The sequence below is a fragment of the Carassius carassius genome, chromosome 3 (assembly GCF_963082965.1).
Source record: "Carassius carassius chromosome 3, fCarCar2.1, whole genome shotgun sequence".
In the NCBI taxonomy this organism is placed as follows: Eukaryota; Metazoa; Chordata; class Actinopteri; order Cypriniformes; family Cyprinidae; genus Carassius; species Carassius carassius.
The window spans coordinates 43642388-43664694 of NC_081757.1; the positions used below are offsets into that span (position 1 = coordinate 43642388).

At 36.9% G+C, this 22307-nt stretch overlaps 1 protein-coding gene and 1 long non-coding RNA gene across 8 annotated transcripts in view; one reads left to right on the forward strand and one right to left on the reverse strand.

Moving 5' to 3' along the window:
• Positions 1-22307, reverse strand: part of LOC132127750 (uncharacterized) — a 461390-nt gene that overhangs the window by 99225 nt on the left and 339858 nt on the right. The gene's annotated exons all lie outside the window — the stretch shown is intronic.
• The window catches only part of LOC132127632 (sodium/potassium/calcium exchanger 2-like), a 61415-nt gene that overhangs the window by 18791 nt on the left and 20317 nt on the right, over positions 1-22307 (forward strand). The window contains exons 3-8 of one of the 6 annotated variants that reach the window (XM_059539594.1): positions 4375-4425; positions 5011-5119; positions 6517-6531; positions 8623-8673; positions 14919-14999; positions 15791-15873. In XM_059539594.1, the coding sequence (XP_059395577.1) occupies positions 4375-4425; positions 5011-5119; positions 6517-6531; positions 8623-8673; positions 14919-14999; positions 15791-15873 (390 nt within the window). The remainder of the gene's footprint in view (positions 1-4374; positions 4426-5010; positions 5120-6516; positions 6532-8622; positions 8674-14918; positions 15000-15790; positions 15874-22307) is intronic. The other 5 variants (XM_059539611.1, XM_059539603.1, XM_059539621.1 and 2 more) reach the window with 5 other exon arrangements.

Consider the following 22307-nt stretch of genomic DNA (forward strand, 5'->3'; position numbering starts at 1 on the left):
TTGCTGAAATGTCCGCGTCTTCAAGGAGAGAGCACGTCATGGTTGCTTATCAAAGGCAGACGCCTCAGGGGCGCTTCTGCGCGAGCGCTTTGGAAAGAAGGAGAAAGCGGCGCGCCTAGCGTTTTTCCACGCGTTTTTAGGAGCGATTTGTGAAGACTTTCATTTGTGCAGATTCTCCAGTACAATGTTGTTTGCAAATGTTTAGTCGTAAAAGCGGATAACATTGCTTTTTAACAGTTAACATTAAAAGCTTTACAAACATGTTCTGTGATCAGTTTGTAGTTTACCAGTTCAAAATTCAGTCGTGCAGCCTAATTATGACTGAATGACAGAGGTAAATGTTTAAAGATATTTGAAATGCACTTTTTTTCTAAGTATTCACTGCTCTTTTTCACACAGCAGGTTTTTTGTGTGTGACTGTCCAATTTTTTTTTCTGGACAACCTTCTGATGGATTTTACTTTAAATTGTGTGTTCCATTCAGGTTTCATGCCACTGGCACTTTATTCGAAGGATTGTTTACAATTTCTCAGCAAAAGCTATAAAGCTGTTTCCCAGTAAATAATACAATACAATGCACTGCAATTTTATTCTGTTTTATCCTTATTCTTCGTGAAAATATGTTCTAAAAGGTTCCTTAATAAGCTTTGTTCGGGATGTTAAACTACTTTAGGAGGTCTAAGGACTGCCATGGTGAAAACATTATTTTAAATCTCCTTGTGAAATTTGCTAGAGTATGGGTCAGTGTTCTGATTGCAGAAGAGTTCGACAAAGGATTACTAACACAATAACACAACTCCAGGTATATTTTTGATTAGGATATAACAGTGCAAAATGGTTAAAATCTCTTAAAAATCTATGCTGAAGGATAAATACCATTTATTAATAATTTACTTGGGGAAAAAATGGAAAAAACTAAAATATAAGTACATAAACCGATTAATCGATTAATCGTAAAAATAATCGACAGATTAATCGATTATCAAAATAATCGTTAGTTGCAGCCCTACATTTTACATATTGCATTGTACTTTTGCATATTACATTCAAAATTGAATATTGCTACCCATATGCTTCCATAATAGTATTCTACTTTTATCCATTTATGTAATTTATGCATTAATGTATCTATAGTTATGCATTTATTTTTGACTGTATCTGTTTATTGGTTTTGCTTTATCTATTTTTCTAATAATAATTTTTTTTATTTATTTATGAGTGTTTTTGTTTTTTACTTGCATGCTTTTATTTATGCATTCACACATTTATACATATTTTTTTCATGTATTAAGTTGTGCTTTTATTAATGTTTTAGCCCATTTATTCTGTTTTGGTTTATTTATTTTTATTTGGAGTTCTATTGGAAATTTGATGAAGATACTTAAAGGAAAGATTCAAAAATAATCTTTAGTGTTATCAACTCTCTGAATGCAAATAGATTTAAATTACAGTTGAATAAAGGAATGGACATGGATGCTGATTTTAACACTCACACAGCAGGTCTTTTCAGGCTGCTGATGAGTGAACTGTGTGCAGAGAGTATAAATTGATTTTCTCCTTTTAAAATGGCCTTCCAGGGCTCTATTTTGGAGCTAATTTATCCCTAAGAGCTAATTTTAGAGTCTTCTTCATCATGATTGAGGTTCTGATGGTTCTACTTTACCTGCAGAACTGATGACCTTTAAGCTCGATGGTGCTTTGTTACAGTTTGTTCAATTGAGAACACTGAAAGGATACAGTTTACAGCCTGCTCTGACATGAACAACACACTAAATGAGACCAGTTCTGAACTGAACTGGATTAAAATAGATTGGACCATGCTGCTCCAGGCCGGATTGACTGCTTCTGAAGCATATGTTGTGTCTGTGTGCGTGTGAGGTCATACCAGTGCTGGTTGGTCATACAGATAGAAGCAAGACATCATTCAAAACTGTCAAGCTTTTACAAAATAAATAACACTGTAAAATAAAGAAAACTGTAAAGCTTTTGCAAAATAATGAAAACAAGCTACTTTCTTATACAATGAAAATAGAAGACAGAAGACTCTGTAATAATTTCAGATATTATTGTAGATGTTTTGATAGAACATCACAATTAAACATAATATTGAATAACTGATGATAACAGAAACTAAGTACTGCTATACATATTGATATTTACCTGTTCATTTTACAGCGTGATTGCTCAATTAAAACAAGTGATTATAATGGGATTTCTTTTCTTTTTTTTTGTCTACAAAATGTGCCATCAGATTTTGTGTTATTTTTATTCGATCTGATGGGGTACACTAGTTTGATTAGACATTCTAATTCTTTACTAGTTTGTAGCACTTTTAGAAGGCAGTGAAAACACGGAGTGGATCAGTGGACCTACAGCGGCCATCACTTGTGCACAGCTCTGGTTGACAGTACATTGCAAATATTAAATGGGATGATAAAATACCATTATTAACCGATTCATGGCCATTTCAAATTTTGGATTCTGTTCGGTACTAAACAGTTTGATTTTGTTTCTGTTTCTGCTGCTGTTCCTGTCAAAATTTAGTTCATTTTTGTTTTTCGTTTTTTGTTCCTTGAACTGGTTCAGATCCCTGGTTTTAAGTGTCATTGGCGCAGAACCTGATTTTACCAAGTGAGACATGTTCCTGGGACAACATCTTTGTTGACCCTGGAACAACATTGTGATTAACCAATCCGATTTGAAGAACCAGTTTATAGATTTTGTGAAGTTTACGCTTACAATCACTGTTAGGTGCTTGTACATCAGTGTCATTCATCTATCATTTCCTCTGATTTTAAGGATCACTCATGGTTAAGGTTAGGTTTAGGTGTAGGGATATGGTCAAGACTACATTTTTTGAGTAAAATGTTGTTCCAGGGTCAACAAAATATGTTGACCTAGGAACACATCTAACTCTGCAAAATCAGGACGTGCGTCATTGACTGCTGGGTGTTCACACTTGGACACACTTGACATCATCAGAGGTCACAGCACTCACTTGGAAAAGTCAAAGGTCAGAACACATTTAGTAGTGTCAGGAGTCACAGAATATTCTCTGTGAGGTCAGAGGTCTAACATATTGTGTGAGGTCAGAGGTTAGAATTTTTGTTAAGTTTACAGGTCAAACACTCTATGTGAGGTCAGAGGTCAAACACTGTCTGTGAGGTCAGGGGTCAAAAACTGTGTGGTCAGAGGTCATATATTTTGTATGTAAAGGTCAAAGGTCAAACGCACTCTCTGTGAAGTCAGAGGTCAAACTCTCTCTGTGAGCTCAGAGGTCAAACACTCTGTATGTAAAGGTCAGAGGTCAAACACACTCTGTGAGGTCAGCGGTCAAACACTCTGTGAGGACAGAAGTCAGACACTCTGTATGTAAAGGTCGGTGGTCAAACACACTCTCTGTGAGGTCAGAGATCAAACACTCTCTGTGAGGTCAGAGATCAAACACTCTCTGTGAGGTCGGAGGTCAAACACACTCTCTGTGAGGTCAGAGTTCAAACACTCTGGGGCCTATAATACACCCGGCACAATGCAACATAAGGCGCAGCGCAAGTGTGTTTGCTAGTTTCAGTCCGGTGCTTCGCATTTTCCCATCCAGCGCCACGTCGTTTAATTAGCAAATGCATTTGTGCACCCATGGTCTAAAAAAGAGGTGTGTTCAGGAGCATTGCTAGCGCATTGCTATTTTAAGGAGCTGGAAATAGCTCAACTCAAACCTGGTCTAAGTCTAAAGTCAATCGCGCTGTTATTTAAAGAGTGCGTTGGTAGAAAATGCACCTCTGGGTGGGTCCACAGTGTGCGTTGACTTTGCTTATTACACACAGGGATGCGCATCACACAAACATGCCAAATATTAAAAACAAAAAGATTACAGTGTAAAAGAATATTATTGTGTAGGCTACATAAATATAAAAAATTAATGATGGATAGTCATTACTTGTATTAGAATTAGGCTAACTATTTGCAATTCAGCCTATTACTACTTATAATGATGAATGAAATTGGCGAATTAATTGAACAATTGTGCCAATACACACACATATATATTAACTGACTCATCGCGTGGAGCTTTGGTGGATGCCTGCTTGTCCCGTAAATGTAGGAGGACAAACACTCTGTATGTAAAGGTTGGAGGTCAAACACACTCTCTTTGAGGTAAGAGGTCACACACTCTGTATGTAAAGGTCGTAGGTCAAACACACTCTGTGAGGTCAGAGGTCAAACGTTGCACTGTCAGTTGTTGTTGATGTTGTCTGTGAGTGTGTGTGTGAGTGTGTGTGTGTTTAGAGTCTGATGTCTGTGTTCTGTCCGCTGCTCCTGTCTCTCATCTCTGTGCTGTTGTCTCTTCTCTTTCTTTCTGTGCTGTGTTCGTCAGTTGACTGTGAAGTTGAGCCCTACTGCAGTGGAGGATGACAGCAAGCTGTCTGTGAGTATTGTCCATGTGTGTGTGTGTGTGTGTGTGTGTGTGAGACGTCTGTTTACTCGTGTTTGTGCTGTGTTGTAAAGCATGATGTTTATTTAATGAAACCCTGTGATCCACAATAGAAGAAAGAGCCACTCCTGGGAGTTTAGTATTATTGTTTTAAATATATTTCTTTCAAGAAAAAAATGAAAGAAGGATAAGATAAATTAATGGATGGATGGATAAATACATACCCCCCCCCCCCCAAAAATTAAAAAAAAATAAAAAAAAAATATGACAGACAGATTGATGATTGTTGATGGTGAGAGAGATAGAGAAGACACCTTGACATCTGCCGGCACTGATCCCTGATCGTCAGAGCAATTTACTCAGTGTTTGTCTCAGCACAACACACACACACACACACACACACACTCCTGACACCTGTATGATTGTGTTAATCAGCAGCTGACTCTTCAGATTGCACTGACATGTTGCTATAGCATCAGCTGCTCTGAAGACAGATTAACCCTTGACCCCAGTCACCCTGACCAGACGAGTCAGGATGTCCAGAAGGCTTTGATTGACGTGTTTCTCCTCCTATCACAGGCCAAGCCCCGGCTGCAGAGAGGAGGAAGCTCCGCCTCTTTACACAACAGTCTAATGAGGAACAGCATCTTTCATCTGATGATCCACACACTCGACCCTCTCAGTGAAGGTAACACACACACACACACACTAAGTAGGAGCAGAATAGTGTTCTGAATTAACATTAAACCATATATTTAAGATTCTGGTCTCACTTGTGATATTTCTCATGTGGTACATATTGAAACCATAATAAGCATATTCAAGTGAATTCGTCAAATCCTGTGAATTTATGCCGTTTTCCAACACAAAATAAAAATATAATGAATGAATAGATAGATAGATAGATAGATCGATAGATAGATAGATAGATAGATAGATAGATAGATCGATAGATCGATAGATAGATAGATAGATAGATAGATAGATAGATAGATGGATAGATGGATAGATAGATAGATGAAATTACCCCTCTTTTTATATGCTTTATGGGGGATGGAGGCCATAAACTACGTTATTTTCTACAATGTCTTGTTTTCTTTTATTCTGGTATTTATTTGGAATATGATTTCATTTCACATTTCTCTTGTGATCTGAGAAGTGTGTGTACTCTTTGAGCTGGTGATGTTTGATGAAGTGCAGCAGTGTTTCAGTGTGAACTGATGTGTTTGATGGTTTGCGTGAGAGATTTAAGACTGTGGTGAACAATGTATAAAACGTTCAAGTTAGAGAGATATTTTATGACATTGCATAAATGTGTGGTCAGGTCAGTGAATGAAAAAGGCTCCATGATTTACTGTCAATAGTGTAGCGATGAAGCACAGCTGACACAGAAACCAGATTCAAAGCAAGCAGCTCTCTGCTGGTCAGAGCGATCTGTGTGGGACTCTCAATCACAGAGATTCGTGCTGAAGTGATGTCACCTGCTAAACTTGCTCAGTGATGGTCAATGTAGCCGCAGTTTAGGAGTAGATGTGTGGCTGTCTTGGCTAATCTTATTTTGGTATAATTAAAATAAGTTTTTGAATATTTTACATTTGTTTTTATTTTTCTATTTTCATTTGAGTCATTTTGTTGTTTTTTTATCATTTCTATAATTTTATAAAGCTATGACTTTTTTTTTATTAAATTTTCATTAATTAATTAATTAATAATTGATTTATTCATTTGTTAATTTATCAAGCACATTTTTTTTCAGTTTTAAAATGTAATTTTAATCATTTGTTTATATATTTTAGATGTATAAATAGATTTTAATTGAAGTAACACAAGTTTATTTATAAAGAAGGTGTGCACTGTATACTGTATTACTATATAAAGTAAACCTGTGAAGATGACGTCAGTGTGGCATCAGCAGAACACTGCTCACACATTCATCACACGTGGGTTACGCTGTTAAATCAAACCTCATCTTTTATTCTCTACATGGCTTTGCAGTAGGGCTAAATTGTTTTTGTTTCTGCTTCATCTCTCTCTGTCTGTCTCTGTCTGTCTCTCTCTGTCTTTCTCTGTCTGCTGTTTCCTCAGAATTCGCTGACTCTGGTGAGTTATTCTCTAAATCTCGTTGTCATCACAGTCCCCGATAAAGCTGCTCGTCCTGCTCCCTTTCAAGTTTCCATGTGTTTGTCACTTTTCATTGTGTTTTTCCTTGCTCAAGCTCCATCTCGTGTAACCCATAACCCTGATTTTATTTTTGTTGTGTTGATCTTTCACATAGAGCATGTGTAAATAACGACTTTAATCACTCACAACAACCTGAACTGATATATATATATATATATATATATATATATATATATATATATATATATATATATATATATTTTTTTTTTTTTTTTTTTTTTTTTTTTTTTTAGACACATACATAAAAATCATGGCTGGTGGATTTCATTTTTTTTTTTTAAGATTTAAAACACATCTTGCAGGTGTTACATAAACACAAAGACACACTGTGGTTGTGTTGGTCATATAGTTTGTGTTAGTGGTTTAATGTGACGAGTCTCAGTCTGTCTGTCAGCACATGGAGTTCTGGAGAGGAACTGATGAATTGCATAAGTCATTAATTGATATTGAGCACATAATAAATGACTAGAGCCTGGTTTTCCACATCGCTTCTCTTCACACACAGACACACAGTGCACAAGCTTTCCCACTTCTCAGACACGACAAATGAAACGTGTGTGTGTGTGCGTCTGACCTCTTGTGTGGCGGTTTGTATTGATGATTGAGCTCGACCTCTCGCCAGACAAACAGTTGCTCTCTGTTCGGAGCGATGCGTCTGCACATATTCATAAAGACGCTCTTCCACTGATCGCAGGCGCGTCTGTTCGGGGCTTTCATGTGACCTTTATTACGTAGCGTCACACACCCGTCCCGGCTGAATCGATGTTAAAAGCTTTGCGCCGCTGGGATGAGCGGTCAGCAGTGCAGAGGTCATTCTACAAGGTCACCGCTGGACAACAACATGTTTATGTCATCTCTGAAGTAGAATAATAAATAAAACCACTGAATTTTCTTTATGGCAGAAATACTATTAGTGATAAAAAAATGCATTACATTGAAGCATTGTATATTATATGCTACATGAATCTAACATTTATTTTAGATGCAATATCCTCAATTAAATATTAAATTCCCATTCAGATCAGTCAAGTATAATATATAAAGTATAATCGAAGTAAGTGTTTAAAATAATGGATTGTAGAGCGAGCATTTTTATTATTATTATGAATATTTGTTTTCGTTTTTCACAGCATGTCCACTGTGTTGAAGCTAAAGGTCATGACAGAGTGACCTCTAACCACCGACCAATCAGCAGTCAGATCAACAGTAAAATGAAAATAGTGTAAAAAAAGGTCTTTGCTTGGTTTGAGAATAGCAGATTATCGATGGGAAGAATGAGTCAGATTGTTATGCAGATCAATCAACCTGTTTGTAATAATACAAATAATCAGAAATGTTTATTGAACAGCAAATCAGTATATTAGATTGATTTCTGAAGATCATGTGACACTGAAGACTGGAGGAATGATGATGAAAATACAGCTCTGATCACAGAAATAAATTAAAGTTTAATGCATATTAACATATAAAACAGTTATTTTAAACTGTAATAATATTCCACATTTTTTTATTCTGTTTTTGATCAAATAAAGTAAAAATGTAGCTGCATCATGACACATCACTCACAGTGTTCATCTCAGTGTAAGCCTTTTATTTCTCCTCCTCTTTGTCTTTTTGTTCATTTGTTTTGCACTTATGTCTGTGTACGGAGCCCCGCACATGACAAGCAGGAAAAAATATAAGGCTAAATCGTGTGCAAGATTTACTAATTCGTTCCCTCAATGTACTAAAACGTGCACACAATTTAGCAAATCGAGTGAACGCAATAGTAAATGTTTGCACGCTTTAGTAAATTAAGGGAACGAATTAGTAAATCGTGCGCACAATTTATTTATTTTTCTTGCATGTCATGTGCGGGGCTCTGTATCTGTGAGACCGGCCTAGAGAGAGATTTATTTTGGCCACATCACCTCCTCGTTCTCCCTTACACTTATATATTCGTGTGTGTGTTTTGGTGGACGTGTGCCAGCGTGTGTTTCCTTACCTTTGTCTCTATGTGTGATATTGTAGAGCTGGGGACTTATGGCAAGCTAAAATATTATCACTCAATGACCGAGGAAGGTAAGACTCTTTCTGTCATCCCTCATTTCTCTCGTTCTCTTCACCTCTCTACCCACGATGCCGTTTGTTTATGTGTGTTTGAGAGAGAAGTTTCTTCTCCATTTTTAGTTTCATGACCCTCTTGCCGAGATTTCACTCACATAAGTGCAAATCGTAGGTTTTATCCCTAATTTAGTATCATTTTGAATTTTCACGGTTGTTTTCTTTCATCCCTATCATTGATTTATTTATTTATTTGTTGGTTGTTCTTTGAAAGTGTGTCCTTGTTTGTTTATAAGGGATTCATTTTTATATAAATGCAGTGAGCCCTTTATAACAGTATATCAGATACTGACATAAAACGATGAAATATTATTCATCACACTATATCTTCAATAATGTGTCTCAGTAAGTAAACTTTTGATCATATTGATCATTTAAAGGCTTTAGAAATGTATTGAATATAGTGAATTTAGGGTTAAAATTTGAATTTTCTTGCATTTGAATTATAACATAACCTTTAGCAGATTTTCTCTTTAAGGAAAGTGGATGTAAATATTCAGGATTCAGCCAGTAATGAACATGTCCAAACATATGCTTTAAAGACTGCGAAAGTCTCTTTTCTAATATCACCTGACTATTAAGTAGCAAGCCATGATTAATGACTTTTGTAAAATATCCTTCCCAAACATCCTGTTTCAATAAACACATCCATGCATTAACGAAAGAGTGTTTTTAATAGTCTATAAAATGCATTTGCCAGAACGGTGGGTGGAATGTACACAGTTTTTTGCATTACTCGTCACCGTCTGTAACCCCTCAGCAATCCCCAAGAGTCAGATAAAACAGCCAACTGCATTCAGACACACAGAAATAGATGGTAAGAAACGTACGTCACGGTGTTGAGACCGAGAGTGAGTCATTCTATAACTAGAGTTATGCGATGGATAATGCAATAATAACAAACAGCCCGTCTCTCTCTCTCTCTCCCACACGTCTCACTAACGCAATAATGCCACTTCGGAGACATCGGTTATGGCTGAATTGCTTAGGTCTCTTTGAGTTTGTGTGTGTGTTACACAGAGTGACGAGCTTCTAATTTTAGTTCCCTCCTCCGTACTAAACAGACTTTGAAGTTGTAACATTCAGCAAGGGATGGTACATGAGTAAATATTTCATCTGACTCTATTTAGAGAAGCTCTGGTTGTATTCAGAGCAACCTAAAAATAACCTGGACAATACCTGTCTACAGAAAACGCCTGTGAAGAAGAAGAAGAAGTGCACTTAATTGAATTGAATGCACCATTGCAGTGTATTTAAAATCTTAGAGAGAGAGACAGAGAGAGTATTTATTAAACAACTGCATTTTCAGATAATAAAAAAAATAATGAAATAAAGGCTACATAAGTGACTTGAAGGGAAATACTTTCTTAACACACTTAAGTACACTTATATATGTCAAAATAATGTCAAATAAGTATTACTATAAAGTAAATTTCAAACTATTATGTTTTAATACATTTCTGTTATTTTTGAAAGAAGTACACTTATTTTGATGTGTTGTCTAACATACAAAGCACATGCAAAGAACTAATATACTAATTTTACCTAGTGTATTATAGTGTATTATTCAATATTATGTTTCAAGTTGATTTATTTTAAATTAAGTTGCAACTTTTTATCATTGCAAAGTATTCAATAGCAAATATATTTCACTTAAATTATTCTAAAATATATTTAACTTTGAGACAACAAAAGTAATTATGAAAATATAAAGATCTTATGTGAGTCATATCACTCTAAAGTTGGATTTAATAAAATGTTAACAATGATGCATTTTTATTTAATTGCATTTAATTCCAAAATTGTCTGAAATCATTACATTTTGACTCATAAATGATTGTCAGTACATTCAGCAGTACTTTAACCATATTTAACAGACAATCAAAGTAATTATGAAATTACATATAACAAGTCCTACTTAAGTGGGCCAAAAAAGAAAACACTCTCTGAAGTTCAGCAAATTGCATTTAATATATATATATATATATATATATATACAGTAAAGACCAAAAGTTTGGACACCTTCTCATTCAAAGAGTTTTCTTTATTTTCATGACTATGAAAATTGTAGATTCACACTGAAGGCATCAAAACTATGAATTAACACATGTGGAATTATATAGGGAATTATATACATAACAAAAAAGTGTGAAACAACTGAAAATATGTCATATTGTAGGTTCTTCAAAGTAGCCACCTTTTGCTTTGATTACTGCTTTGCACACTCTTGGCATTCTCTTGATGAGCTTCAAGAGGTAGTCACCTGAAATGGTCTTCCAACAGTCTTGAAGGAGTTCCCCGAGAGATGCTTAGCACTTGTTGGCCCTTTTGCCTTCTGTCTGCGGTCCAGCTCACCCCTAAACCATCTCGATTGGGTTCAGGTCCGGTGACTGTGGAGGCCAGGTCATCTGGCGCAGCACCCCATCACTCTCCTTCTTGGTCAAATAGCCCTTGATGCCTTCAGTGTAACTCTACAATTTTCATAGTCATGAAAATAAAGAAAACTGTTTGAATGAGAAGGTGTGTCTAAACTTTTGGTCTGTACTATATATATATATATATATATATATATATATATATATATATATATATATATATATATAATTTGATTAAACATGCAACTGTTTGAAAACCTTACATTAATTGTGCATGTAAGTATAGGTGCGTCGCAATAAATTAGAATGTCGAGGAAAAATTAATTTATTTCAGTAATTCAACTGAAATTGTGAAACTCACGTATTAAATAAATTCAGCGACACAGACTGAAGTAGTTTAAGTCTTTGGTTCTTTTAACTGTAATGATTTTGGCTCACATTTAACAAAAACCCACCAATTCACAATCTCAACAAATTAGAATATGGTGACATGCCAATCAGCTAATCAACTCAAAACACCTGCAAAGGTTTCCTGAGACTTCAAAATGGTCTCTGACAATCATTGACACCCTTCACAAGGAGGGTAAGCCACAAACATTCATTGCCAAAGAAGCTGGCTGTTCACAGAGTGCTGTATCCAAGCATGTTAACAGAAAGTAGAGTGGAAAGGAAAAAGTGTGGAAGAAAAAGATGCACAACCAACCAAGAGAACTGAACCTTATGAGGATTGTCAAGAAAACTGGATTCAAGAATTTGAGTAAACTACACAAGGAATGGACTAAGGCTGGGGTCAAGGCATCGAGAGCCACCACACACAGACATGTTAAGAAATTTGTCTACAGTTGTCATATTCCTCTTGTTAAGCCACTCCTCAACCACAGACAACGTCAGAGCCGTATTACCTGGGTTCAGGAGAAGAAGAACTCGATTGTTGCCATTAGTCCAAAATCCTCTTTTCAGATGAGATCCAGTTTTGTTTTTAATTTGGAAACCAAGGTCCTAGAGTCTGGAGGAAGGGTGGAGAAGCTAATAGCCCAAGTTGCTTGAAGTCCAGAGTTAAGTTTCCACAGTCGGTGATGATTTGGGGTGCAATGTCATCTGCTGGTGTTGGTCCATTGTGTTTTTTGGAAACCAAAGTCACTGCACCCGTTTACCAAGACATTTTGGAGCACTTCATGCTTCCTTCTGCTGACCAGCTTTTTGAAGATGCTGATTTCATTTTCCAGCAGGATTTGGCACCTGCCCACAGTGCCAAAAGCACCAAAAGTTGGTTAAATGACCATGGTGTTGGTGTGCTTGACTGACCAGCAAACTCACCAGACCTGAACCCCAGAGAGAATCTGTGGGCTATTGTCAAGAGGAAAATGAGAAACAAGAGACCAAACAATGCAGATGAGCTGAAGGCCACTGTCTAAGAAACCTGGGCTTCCAGACCACCTCAGCAGTGCCACAAACTGATCACCTCCATGCCACGCCGAATTTAGGCAGTAATTAAAGCAAAAGGAGCCCCTACCAAGTATTAAGTTCATGTACAGTAAGTAAAGATACTTTCCAGAAGGCCAACTAATTGTTTTATTTTTTTATTGGTTTTATGAAGTATTCTTATTTGTTGAGATTGGGTTTTTGTTAAATGTGAGCCCAAATCATCACAATTAAAAGAACCAAATACTTAAACTACTTCAGTCTGTGTGCACTGCATGTATTTAATACATGAGTTTCACAATTTGAGTTGAATTACTGAAATAAATGAACTTTTCCCTGACATTCTAATTTATTGAGAAGCACCTGTATATTATTTCTGTAATAAGTACTTTTTTCTATGAGTACTTCTTTTCAGAAGGGAATATTTGCTGTGATTTTGAGAAACTCAAATAACCTCTCCTGTTCAGAGAAACTGAAATCTGCCCTGTCTACTAACTATCCTTACTAGACCACAAGCACAAACAACACAAACCTACTTAGTTCAATCTCCAAAGCCACTTTATATCCAAGACGTTCCAGGTGTGTTAATGATATGTAGGTCACATAAAATACATGTGCGTGTTGATCGGGGTCACCGCACCAATCGAGCCAGACAGGACAGTCTGTCTATCAGCCAATCAGAGTCAGTGATATCTCAAGGAAGCTCAAAGACTTTCACTGATCATGATGTTCTCCATTAGTGAAGTGAGACCAACCCATCACACATTAAGTTCATTGCTTTAATGCAAGCTCGTGCACATGCAGTTTAATTCGAACACACACAGAACGAGACAGGAACAAGCTGCCGCTGTTTGTGTTTGACCGCCCAAGATTTTAATTCCACTTGCAACCGTAATGATGTTTGCTTCATGGGTCTGGTGCTGCTTTCGTCATGCTGAGTTATAGACTTTGTCTCTAATCTCTTAAACCAGCTGCAAGCATCTGTGTTTACTGTGCTGTTGGTTTGAAGGTGGCAATAAAGGTCAAATTGTATTTTGACCTTTTTATAAGAGGCAGTGCTAAATAGTAAATATAGATTGAGTTTAAGGGTGTTAATGTTTATTACACATGCTGGAGTGACTGCTTTCACTAAAACATAGTGATTAAGTGTTATTTTCTTTAGGGCTCACTCACAAACTAATATTAATTATTATAAAAGTAGCTATATACATTTAAACTACAGTATTTGGTATCTGTAAAGTCTGCTCAGTGATAACCTTGTGAAACAGAAGTACACTGTAGCAAAATAAGTACTTATGATGTGATGACAATACTTTAAAAGAGCATACTTAAGTGTATACTTAATGTAGACACTTAATTGCATGTTTATTGCAAATAAAAGAAAAATTTTAAATTTATGCAATTTGCTCAACTTTAGATTGATTTCAATGCACTTACATATGACTTAATTACATCTTTATATGTGCTTTCATAGTTACTTCTATTGTCTTTGAAATAATTTCTGTTATATTTCTATTGAACTTGAATGTCAGACATTTGAATATATTTGAAACTTCACATTTATAATACAGTAAATAGCAATCTAGTAAATTACGTTCAAAATATATTCATTTTAAAGGTGAAATCGAAGTAAAAACAAGTCTAATCAATTACTTTAAATGTGCTTTAGTATGACAGTCAACACATAAGTGTGTTTTAAAGCACTAAAATGTTGTAATTTGACATTATGAAGTTCTCTTTTAAAAAGTGTATTTAACTGTGTGAAGAAACAGAATGTGTTATTAAAGTGATTATCTACAAGCATAGTTAAAAAAATACATTTTGCAATTAAGCACACTATTTGTTTTTTACAAGAGATGTACAGTAGGTTAACGTGTGCTTTACTTTGTTTCCATTTCATATCTAGTGAGTATAAACCTGTTAACTGTCACCCGTCCCCTCTGTGGGACGCCTACATTTACTTCACTATATTACAATTCAATCTAATCTAATCTTGACAAACTATATATCGTTGGAAAGGTCTAAGACTCTCAAATATATATTTTACCAATATTCTTAGTTAAAAATTATGTAGGAAAAGTAATCGATTAATTTATGACAAGAGTGCACCCTCAAAAATGTAAATTATAACTGGAGTTTTGACCTTTGTTTAAAAAAAAGACTTATTTGTTGCCTTTTTCTCTGTCACATTTTAGAAATCATCAGAAATTATATATTGACTGAAAACTTAAAATCTCATTTTCATTCATGAATTATACAAATTTAAGTTTGGATCGTGCACTACAAAGTCAATGTTCAAAAATGTGAGTGACAGTTAAGGGGATAATGAAACAAGCTCACTTAGCTGGGAAAATTGGTTTTTCCAAATCATTCACAATTTTTCTGGATGTTTTTTTTTTTTTGTAGGAAAATTTCGCGAGAAGGCATCCGTCCTTCAAAATATTGCCAAAAAGAAGTGCCAAGTGGAGGACTCGAATGGAGTTGCTGGTAAGTGTCAGTATAAAAAAAAAAAGGATTTGTGAGGTAAAGTGACCTCACACAGTAAATTATGTACTGAACCTGTGTCTAGCTTTGTTAAATTTGCCATTGCATGTTAAATCATTTGATGAAGTGAACAAGAACCAGCTTTTTCCAATCTCTGTCCAATTTGATCAGGTGCCAAAATCTCCTTATGTTTACTTGAGCACTTTATACAAATGTAGAAATGAAAGCAAGTATCTAAATATAACTTAATCCTATAATACTGTTTGTAATGAATGTGCACAAGGAGTTTCATTTCAAGTTGGAGATTATGGTAACAGTTCCATATTAGCATATTAGCATCAAAAGCAGGGTGGTTGAGTGCAGCTTTGATGTGACCACAGAACATCTTTAACCCTTTCAAACCCATCTGCTGCACTCTCTCCTTTTTTGCCAGTAATTCTCCGCTAACAAACCCACCGTGATAATACAATGTTGTTTTAGACATATACATTAGCTAGAATGTGCTAATCTTTCAGATCCCTTAAAAAAAAAGAAAATACTGTAACATATAAAGGTAGGCTACATTTGTGAGGGCTTGAATGGAACTATATGAGAAGTTTAAAATGTAAATTTCCAGGCCTTTTAAATTAGCATTCTACAAATGTGGCACTCATAGTGTGAGGTTCTGAATAAACAGCAGCTAAAGGTGCTAGATCTGCCTTAGAAGGATTTATGTGGGGACTTAATCTGGCCATTTAGTAAAAAAAACAACAACAAAAAAAAACTTCCTCATTACCTTTCTGATTGTGTTACAGATAAAAATCTGCCAAACAGCTCAAGTGTGGAGGTGGGCATTACTCCACCGATGAACGGCACCGCTGGACAGGACGGAGATACGGTGAGACGATGACACTTAATTTAAACACACATGCACCAGGGTTAATGTTTTGGCTGTCAACCTGTCAATCCACTGCTTCTCAGGAATTGTATACACAGAAATGAGTATGATCTGGTATTTATAATAAAACAGTCAGTCCAGAAACATATAATAATAATGACAACAATTACATTTCATAAATATTATGTCCAAGATATTATACATAAAATATGCTTACATAATTTTAACATAACAAACTTTAAAAAGTTTTTTTTTTTTTAATGGCTTTTCATGATTACCTTATTTGTTCTGAACTGTTAAACTAAGCACTGTTCTTCCAAAAAATCCTCCATGTCCTGCTTCAGTTTTACATCATCTTTTGCATATTTGAACCCTTTCCAGCAGTGACTGTAAGATTTTGAAATCCATCTTTTTACACTGAGGACAATTGAGGGACTCAAACACAACTATTGAAAAGGGTTCAAAAATTAATTTATGCTCCAAAAGGAAACATGATCCATTAAAGGGATAGTTCACTTTCAAATTAAATTTTGATATGTTTTAGTTTACCTCAAGGGCATCCAAGATGTAGGTGTCTTTGTTTCCGCAGTGGTTTCCATTTTGATATGTTTAGGTCAAACTGTTCTTGTCTGTGACTCATATAATGGAGGTCTATGGTCACCACCTCAAAGAACATGCACAGAGGAGTCCAAATGAAACAATTCCCCATCGTAAGTACACATTGATGACCTAAGACATGAAGCAAGTGGTTTGTGTAAGAAAACGAACAGTATTTATATCGTTTTTTACCTCTTGTACACAACCATGTCCAACTGATTTGAGGGCGCACGTGCTTCCTGTTTTCGTGTGACGTTTGCGCGCGCTCTGGCTTAGTCTGAGCAAGTGCGGAAAGTCCCGGAAGTTATCTCTCGCGCATGAATGTCACTCATTTTTTTACAGTTACTGTCTATGGTTTACACAGAGATTTCGGAAGTGTTACCTTTCACTGTGAAAATCTAAACATATATGTACAGGAAATTGCAATGGAAGACGATTTCAATATATCAACAGACGTCTTCAAGCCTCCGAGAGACAGAGATCTCTTCAAAATTGGTGCTGTTTTAGTAGCAAGTGTTTTGAGATGCCAACAGAAGTGGAGAGCATATGTTGTCACGAATTGAACATAGCAATGTCACATCTACAAGACGACGACGAGGACATTGACAGTATCGCATCACACACCTGCCTGATTAAAGATCCTGAGTTTTCTCCGCTGTTGATACGCAGCGTTTTAAACGTTGTGTTTTGTTTGCTATGTATAAACTGGAGGCGACGTCCAATGCCAGAGGGACCCAATGGCACGCTGTCAATAGAGTGAGTAATGTGTTGTGTTTATTATAATCGCAACGATTATAGGGTGCATTATAAACAAATGTATTAATTACAATTACTGCATTATATTTCAGACAGTGCAGATTGGTGGCGTATCGTTTGGTAAACAGTAAACAATGAGTGATGTACACGCGCGAGAGATCACTTCCGGCATTTTTCACGCTTGCGCAGACTAAGCCAGAGCGTGTGCGCACGTCACACATCAGGAAGCACGCGCGCCCTCAGATCAGTTGGACGTGGTTGTGTACAAAAGATAAAAACTATATAAATACTGTTTGTTTTCTTACACAAACCGCTCGTTTCGTGTCTTAGATCATCAATGTGTACTTACGATGGGGAATTGTTTAATTTGGACTAATTAAGGTGGTGACCATAGACCTCCATTATATCGGTCACAGACAAGAACGTTTTGACCTAAAAATATAAAATGGAAACCACTGCGGAAACAAAGACACCTACATCTTGGATGTCCTTGAGGTAAGCTAAAACATATCAAAATTTAATTTGAAAGTGAACTATCCCTTTAAGAGCCAGGGGTGAAAATTTTTGAACACGATGAAGATGTCCAAATGTTTCTGATTTTGTAGAAATATATTTTATACTTGCATGTTTCCCGGAAAACTAATGAATTACAATTTAAATTAATTTTTCAAATTCAAAAAGTTTTCACCCCGCGGCCTAATGCATTGTGTTTCCTTCTGGAGCATCAGTGAATGTTTGAACCTTTTATAATAGTTGTGTTTGAGACCCTCAATTGTTCTCAGGGTGAAAAAAAATTATTTGAAAATCAAAATCTTTGAAAGTGTATGCAAATATGCAAAATATGCTGGAAAACTGAAGAATCTGCAGGAGCTGGTGGATTGTTCTGAAGAACAGAGCTCAGTTTCACTGTTCGGAACAAACTACAACTACACACACACACACACACACACACACACACACACACATATATATATATATATATATATATATATATATATATGACAGTGGTATTATTAACTAAAATGAAAATAAAAATTTACTTGAAATAAATGTTAACTAAAATATAACATACATAAAACTTCAACTTATTTTAAGCTAGTTACCAAGGCAACATTTCTCACTTTTATTTGAACATGACTTGCTAAAATAACTAAAACTAAAATTAATAAAAACTATATATATATTTAAAAAAGACAACTAAAATGATAAAAAGACAACAAAATTTCCAAAAACTTAAATTAAACTAAACTAAAATTAAAATGGAAAAAAAAAGAAAAAGAAACAAAAAACAAATCCAAAATAGTAACGAAAGCTGTGATAATGTTGCAGTGATACTAAAATAAGACTGATGCGCACATGCTACTGTACACTCAACTCATTACGCACAGTGATTTCAACACTAAAACGGGACAGAAAGTGAATCATAGCCCTGACTTTGGAAACAAAAGTGAAAGCCAAGTCACGGCAGGACTGCAGAAACCTCATGCTTATGATGACTCAATGGAAAACACATTTGACCATCCGTCCTCCTGCTGGCCTGCGTATCCTCACACACACAAACACACATACACACACACACACACACTGCATTCAGAAGATGAAGCACTCTCTTCCTCTGCCCCCTGTTGGCACGGCATCATGCCAGCAGAACAGATGGCCAAGCATGCACTCAGACCAAGAGAGACCCTCTCAATGTCACCGTGACAACATGCTCACGAGAGCCCATGACTCGTGAACTTTAGATCAACACAAACACAACACTGCTGTCTCTTGTCAAATGCAGACATGGGGTTTTACTTATGGCCGGTTTAAAGGTCATCAACTTTTTATGCATTTGTTCACAAAGTAAAAGTTTATTTATTTACTTGTTGTGAGACTGTAGTTGGAGTAAACAAGAGCATTTTAAATTATAGATTAGATAGTGATGCTCTGAATGGTGTGTTTTAAATGTGATGTGATATATTATTAAAAGAACTAGACAGATTACATTATGGAAAGTATTTTGGTTCAGTGTGTTTCTACACTGCAATATATATATATATATATATATAGATAGATAGATAGATAGATAGATAGATATAGATATATATATAGATCAAAATTAAGTGAGTTGTGATTAAATCAAGAACAAATTTATGCCAGTGGGATCAATACTGTGGGAGTACATCCCAGGTTACGTATGTGACATTTTGGTTACGTAAGGTAACCCTCGTTCCCTTTCAGTCGGTCACTCTCGTCGTCACGTCGACCGGCAAAATTGGGATATTGCTTCGATAGAACAATCTACTTCGAGTGTAAACTAAATGAGCCAGTGCACATTGGAATACAATTATGCAGCTGATCACAACGTGAGTATAATAAGGCAGCAGTTGCAATCCATACCATGCTCAACTGTGTCTTCTGTGAACTACGAGCTCAGCATGCTCTCTGAAGCTTTGTGTGTTGGCAAGATGGCGCTTCAGCGGTGGTTGTTCCCGAATTGAGTGGGTTGTGCACTTCAGGCTGCACTATCCCCTGTCGTGTTAAAAAAGGCCAATTCCCCTGTGCGCCTCAGCACTAAAATAGAGTTTCCTAACGAGCAGATTTCTCTAAAAGAGCTTAACGGGTGCATCTTTGTAAAGACGACTGATCGTCCTTATAAGGATGACGTTTCACCCGTGCATTTCTGCCTGACCGAGGGAACACTCGGCACAGACGCACTGGCATGCAGCTGGCATCAGGGCCTACGCAAATATGCGTTTCCCCAAGTGAGCCTTCTCGCACAGACACTTCTCCCACATTGGCCCTCTCTGACCTGGTTCTGTGAACTAGTGCTCCTAGTGACAGCCCCTCCTTGGCCAACTCCTCTGAGGAAAGATCTACTGACTCAGAGATGGGGCACTGTTTGGCAGAGGTTCTAGGTGACCTACTCTAGGAGGTAGTGAACACCATCACTTTGGCAAAACCACTGTCTAAGAGACACGCTTATGCCTTAAAGTAAAACATGTTTGTCGAGTGGTGTTCTTCTGGCAGAGAGGACCCCCAAAGATGCTGATTGCAGTCATGCTTTCCATTCTGCAGCAAGGGCTCCACCCTCAAAAGGTTGCCACTATTTCTGCGTACCATGACCCAGCGAATGGAAAGTCTTTAGGTAAGCCTGACCTCATCATCAGGTTCCTTAGAGGGGCCAGGAGGTTAAATCCTTCCCGGCCCACCTCTATACCCTCTTGGGACCTGTCTCTAGGGCTTAAATCACTATAGCAGGGCCCATTTGAGACTTTACATTCAGTTGAGCTAAAGTTTCTTTCAATTAAAACTCTGCTCATGCTTGCACTGGCCTCCATCAAGAGGGTAGGGGACCTGCATGCATTTTTGGTTGACGATTAGTGCCCAGAGTTTGGACCGGCTGACTCCCGAGTAATTTATATAGCACTTTAAACAAAAAAATATTGCGCAAAGTAACTAAAACTCCATTGATGACATAATGGAGATAAAAACCTTGGGAGAAACCAGGCTCAGTTGGGGGCCAGTTCTCTTCTGACCAGACAAAACCAGCAGTTCAATTCCAGGCTGCAGTAAAGTCAGAATGTGCAGAAGAATCATCTGTTTCCTGTGGTCTTGTCCTGGTGGTCATCTGAGACAGTGTCTTTACAGTGGATCTGTATCTGGGGCTCTAGTCCTGGTCTCAGCTGTCTTTCAGGGCTGTAGAGGTCCTTTCTAGGTGCTGATCCACCATCTGATCTGGAAACGTACTGGATCTGGGTGACTGCAGTGACCCTCTGATCTGGATACAGACTGCAACTGGTGGCTACGGTGACCTCGGAATAAGAGAGAAACAGACTAATATTAGCATGGATGCCATTCTTCTAATGATGTAGCAACTACATCAGGTGTTATGGGAAGTGTTCACGGTTCCGGTTTACCTAATTAATGCAGCCTAAAAAATGTTTATGGATTTGGATATTAGAAGCATATTAGTGTTTTATGTGTAAACCAGGTTAAAGAGATGGGTCTTTAATCTAGATTTAAACTGCAAGAGTGTGTTTGCCTCCCGAACAATGTTAGGTAGGTTATTCCAGAGTTTAGGTGCTAAATAGGAAAAGGATCTGCCGCCTGCAGTTGATTTTGATATTCTAGGTATTATCATATTGCCTGAGTTTTGAGATCACAGCGGGCGTGGATGATTATAGTGTAACAAGAACGCGTTCAAATGCGGAGGTGCTAAACCATTCAGGGCTTTATAATAATACAATGTTTGATAGGGAGCCAGTGTAGTGTTGACAGGACCAGGCTAATATGGTCATACTTCCTGGTTGTAGTAAGAACTCTAGCTGCTGCATTTTAGACTAAGTGGAGTTTGTTGACTAAGTGTGCAGAACAACCACCCAATAAAGCATTACAATAATCTAACCTTGAGGTCATAAAAGCATGGATTAAGATTTCTGCATTTGACACTGAGAGCATAGGCCGTAATTTAGATATATTTTTGAGATGGAAAAATGCAGTTTTACAAATGCTAGTAATGTGGCTTTCTAAGGAAAGATGCTATCAAATAGCACACCTAGGTTCCTAACTGATGACGAAGAATTGACAGAGCAGCCATCAAGTCTAAGACAGCGTTCTAGGTTATTACGTGCAGAGTTTTTAGGTCCTATAATTAACACCTATGTTTTTTTTCTGAATTTAGCAGTAACTTTAGAAGTTCCTCATCAAAGAAGTTACTTGAGAAATTACTTGAGAAATTTGAAGTGATTAAAACCCTCTTGGGAAGGCAGAAGTCTACCGGGGAAACTAAGGCTATACCATGGGCTATACACATACGAGTACCGCTTAGGTCTCAATATGGAACCAAGACTTCCACAATTCTCACGGATTTATCATGAAGGCCTGGCATTGGACGCTCCGCCGTGACCTGCTGCTGAGGGTGATAGAGGATCTCAACAGGGTCTACCGTATGGACATTCTGGAGCAGTTTTAGCAAGCCAACACTAACCGGGGCCTCTCATTGCCACTACCCGTTTGAGGTGAGAATCCTGGAGGATACCAAATCTACACAAAGGCTTTAGAATGTAGCGAACGTGTTAGGGGTCACCCAGCCCACA